We start from the raw sequence: 5,000 nt of genomic DNA on the forward strand, positions 1-5,000 counted from the left end.
GCTGACCTCACAGTTTCAAATCACAAAACTTCTTAACTTTAACAACCAGGTCACAACAAATTAACAAACGATGTAGACAAAGTCCAGGAAAGCCACGATGTGTCTACTTGGCCACATTTGGACAAATGTATGCGTCTGGATAAAACAATGCCCAAAACATTCATTTTAGTTGTTTATCCTGTAAGCCCAAATCAAAACTGCTCTCGACATAGAAGAGGTGGAATACACATTTAAGAACACACATGATTGTGGCAGACATGAGATGACTTTTGCTACGTATAGCCTGTCTAAATGCTACTTTTCATCTTTATTGGTGTTTTACAACAAGACAGTGGCTGACATTTTGTCCATTGTTTCTACTCTTTGTATTTTGACATTGAATAGTTGAATCATTTTGAAACAAACAACAAGACTGCAAGATATTTGTTATTTCATGCTGTAAATCACAAATGGCTATTCAGATAAAGGAAGTTAGCTAATAGAATAAACATTGTTTGTACTTTATGCATTTGGAGCATTTAGAAGTGGAGAGGGAGTCGAAGAGACAGAAATTGGCTATAAAACCCAAGGCAGAATCCACTAAAGCAGAAACAAAAAGGAAAATGCAAGCTGCTCAGAAATTTGCCAGGAAGGCTCATGTCAGAGCCATCAAAGCTATAATGCCAAATAATGTGTGAATGAACCAAAGTCATGTGTAAATAATGTAACTAACTAGATGAACCATCTGTGGCTGTGAAGTGAACACTATAGGTTGTAAATACTGTATAGAGTAGGCTAACCCATGTGGTTCCTGTGGATGTGAACACATTACTGTAGTGACTAAATAACATAGTGACTGAAACAGACAACGTAAAGTGTAAATAATGTAAATAACTAGATGAACCATCTGTGGCTGTGAAGTGAACACTATTAAGGCTGTAAATACTGTATAGAGTAGGCTAACCCATGTGGTTCCTGTGGATGTGAACACAAGTTGTAATTACTGTGGTGACTAAATAACATAGTGACTGAAACAGACAACGTAAAGTGTAAATAATGTAACTAACTAGATGAACCATCTGTGGCTGTGAAGTGAACACTATTAAGGCTGTAAATACTGTATAGAGTAGGCTAACCCATGTGGTTCCTGTGGATATGAACACATTACTGTAGTGACTAAATAACAGTGACTGAAACAGACAACGTAAAGTGTAAATAATGTAAATAACTAGATGAACCATCTGTGGCTGTGAAGTGAACACTATTAAGGCTGTAAATAGTGTATAGAGTAGGCTAACCCATGTGGTTCCTGTGGATGTGAACACATTACTGTAGTGACTAAATAACATAGTGACTGAAACAGACATTGTGATTCATTTGAACAGGGTGTGTATTTATGTAAACTCTGTTGATAATTGTTCAATTCTTTAAACACTAAAACATCTTTAAATGGTGCTTTTTTAATGCTAATTTTTGCATGTTCAATTGCTGAAAAAGCAGGAGCTGGGGGGGTGGGGGGTGGGGGGTGGGCCTTGTCCCTCCACCCTGGACCTGGCTGGGGACCCTCAACTTATTTTCAGTCTTTTTCATGAAGTTCAAATCCCATGCCTGCTGAATGTTTGGAACGTCACATTGCTTCTTCCCTAAGTGTGCTGTTCCTTCCAGGAGAAAGCAGCTGAAGTACTGGAGATGTTCTGGAGCAGTGAATATGCAAGCTGCTCTATCTTGTCATTTCAAGAGTTGTGTACTCTCACCTCCAGCGTGTGTGCTGATGAAAGCACTCTGTGCATGGCTCTGCTGCAGCTGCAGAGGGACAAACAAGTCCTGGTCTCCTTACACCAGGGGGAGAAGGTAAATGTCATTGGAGGCATCCAGAATCTCCCAGCTTACCCTTGTGTCTTCTTTACAGATTGTTAAGTTCTGCCAAGCAGGACAAGGTCGTGTCTCCACAGTCAACCATTTAGAGATTGGCGTCTACCAGTTGCAGCGTAGTGAGAAGGTGCTGGAGGAGAGGCTGGACAAACTGAGCCTGGAGGCTGACAAGTACGTCAACTAATAACTCTTACATTGCATTTTCAAATCTGTAAAGTCCATTCATTGTATTTTCAACAGTTTTCATAAATGAGGGATGACATATTGAAAAGAAGGAATATGACTTCTGCACACAAAACTCATTTGCTGTGATGTCATCCAAAGTTAAGTTCAAGTAGCAATGATAGTCACACACACATGAGGTGTGGCCAAATGATTCTCTGCCTTTGACCCATCACCCTTGATCACCCCCTGGGAGGTGAGGGGAGCAGTGGGCAGCAGCGGCGGCCGCGCCCGGGAATCATTTTTGGTGATGTAACCCCCAATTCCAAGCCTTGATGCTGAGTGCCAAGCAGGGAGGTAATGACTCCCATTTTTATAGTCTTTGGTATGACTCGGCCGGGGTTTGAACTCACAACCTACCCATCTCAGGGTGGACACTCTAACCACTAGGCCACTGACACAACTATTATTACCCATCTCAGGGTGGACACTCTAACCACTAGGCCACTGACACAACTATTATTACCCATCTCAGGGTGGACACTCTAACCACTAGGCCACTGACACAACTATTATTACCCATCTCAGGGTGGACACTCTAACCACTAGGCCACTGACACAACTATTATTACCCATCTCAGGGTGGACACTGAGATGGGTGGTATAGCTCGGTTGGTAGAGCGGCCGTGCCAGCAACTTGAGGGTTCCAGGTTCGATCCCCGCTTCCGCCATCCTAGTTACTGCCGTTGTGTCCTTGGGCAAGGCACTTTACCCACCTGCTCCCAGTGCCACCCACACTGGTTTAAATGTAACTTAGATATTGGGTTCACTATGTAAAGCGCTTTGAGTCACTAGAGAAAAGCGCTATATAAATAAAATTCACTTCACTTCACTTCACTCTAACCACTAGGCCACTGAGTAGTCCAAAATGTACTCACGGCCATTAGTGGGACTATTTGCATGTTATTAGGGCAGAGGTAGGAGAACTTTATTATCGAGGGACAAAAGAATGTCCTTGCAAAATGTATGCCTTTTTTTATTCTGATAGGTTTCTTTTTTGGGACGTACTCATGGTTAGACGTCATATTATTATTATTATTATTATAGTGTATATATATATTTATATGTGGTTTATATATATTTATATGTGCTTATAGTGTATATATATTTATATGTGGTTATAGTGTATATATATTTATATGTGGTTATAGTGTATATATATTTAAATGTGCTTATAGTGTATATATATTTATATGTGGTTATAGTGTATATATATTTATATGTGCTTATAGTGTATATATATTTATATGTGGTTATAGTCTATATATATTTATATGTGGTTATAGTGTGTATATATTTATATGTGGTTATAGTGTATGTTTATTTATATGTGGTTATAGTGTATATATATTTATATGTGGTTATAGTGTGTATATATTTATATGTGGTTATAGTGTATATATATTTATATGTGGTTATAGTGTATATATATTTGTATGTGGTTATAGTGTATATATATTTATATGTGGTTAAAGTGTATATATATTTGTATGTGGTTATAGTGTATATATATTTATATGTGGTTATAGTGTATATATATTTATATGTGGTTATAATGTATATATATTTATATGTGGTTATAGTGTGTATATATTTATATGTGGTTATAGTGTATATATATTTATATGTGGTTATAGTCTATATATATTTATATGTGGTTATAGTGTATATATATTTATATGTAGTTATAATGTATATATATTTATATGTGGTTATAGTGTATATATATTTATATGTGGTTATAATGTATATATATTTATATGTGGTTATAGTGTATATATATTTATATGTGGTTATAATGTATACCGTATTTCCTTGAATAGCCGCAGGGGCGCTAATTAATTTAAAACCTCTTCTCACTCCTGCGGTTACCAAAACCATGCGGAATGAGCAAGCATGCTCTAATTATTTTAAAACCTCTTCTCACTCCGGCGCATACCTTATCATTAAAAACACATTTAATAAAAAAAACGTTATTATGATCTTACCTTTACTTGTAGATGGGTCCATGTGCAGCTGCTTCTGATCAAAGGCAGTCTTTCTCATCTTTCTTCAATTTTAAAAGTCTCTGGAGATATTCCTTTAATTATTACCTCCTGCTTCGATTGAAAGTCCAGTTTAGAAAACGGTTTTATTTTAGATATGTAATCCTCCATGTTAAAAGTGCAAGCAAACAATTGCTGCATGCTTGCTGCTTGTTGTCTTCTTCTGCAGTACCTGTCTCCTGCAGTACTGGTAGTCGCAAGAAGGATCACTAGCGCCCTCTACCACCTGGAGGCGGGAGTCATTTAATGACTCATATTTGACCCGGTGGAAGTGCCAAGCATGCGCTAATTATTTTGCGAAACGAGTTTGACCCGGCTGTAATTCTAGGCAGGCGAATACTATATTCCCGGCGCCAATTCAAGGAAATACGGTATATATTTATATGTGGTTATAGTGTATATATATTTATATGTGGTTATAGTGTATATATATTTATATGTGGTTATAGTGTATATATATTTATATGTGGTTATAGTGTATATATATTTTCTCATTGTGTTTTGCACACTCTTGGAGTCAACATGTGCATAGTCATGTACATAGTGTACAGGACTGTCTCAGAAAATTAGAATATTGTGATAAAGTTCTTTATTTTCTGTATTGCAATTAAAAAAAACAACAATGTCATACATTCTGGATTCAATACACATCAACTGAAATATTGCAAGCCTTTTATTATTTTAATATTGCTGATTATGGCATACAGCTTAAGAAAACTCAAAAATCATATCTCAAAAAATTAGAATATTTCTTCAGACCAAGTATAAAAAAAAAAGATTCATAACAGCAAAACAAAATCAAACATAGAGCTTTTCAACAGATGGAAGCATGTAGTGCTGTAAAATGTCTAGAAGCGTCTGACTTGGGCTATGGAAAAGAAG

The 5,000-nt window shown here is 36.8% G+C and overlaps 1 protein-coding gene across 2 annotated transcripts in view; it reads left to right on the plus strand.

Moving 5' to 3' along the window:
* chmp7 (charged multivesicular body protein 7) overlaps positions 1 to 5,000 on the plus strand; it is a 16,508-nt gene that overhangs the window by 6,768 nt on the left and 4,740 nt on the right. Inside the window, exons 3-4 of one of the 2 annotated variants that reach the window (XM_062051727.1) lie at positions 1,648 to 1,830; positions 1,889 to 2,022. In XM_062051727.1, the coding sequence (XP_061907711.1) occupies positions 1,648 to 1,830; positions 1,889 to 2,022 (317 nt within the window). Of the gene's footprint in view, positions 1 to 1,644; positions 1,831 to 1,888; positions 2,023 to 5,000 lie in introns of both variants that reach the window. The other variant, XM_062051726.1, reaches the window with a different exon arrangement.

The sequence above is a fragment of the Entelurus aequoreus genome, linkage group LG06, assembly GCF_033978785.1.
Source record: "Entelurus aequoreus isolate RoL-2023_Sb linkage group LG06, RoL_Eaeq_v1.1, whole genome shotgun sequence".
Lineage (NCBI taxonomy): Eukaryota > Metazoa > Chordata > Actinopteri > Syngnathiformes > Syngnathidae > Entelurus > Entelurus aequoreus.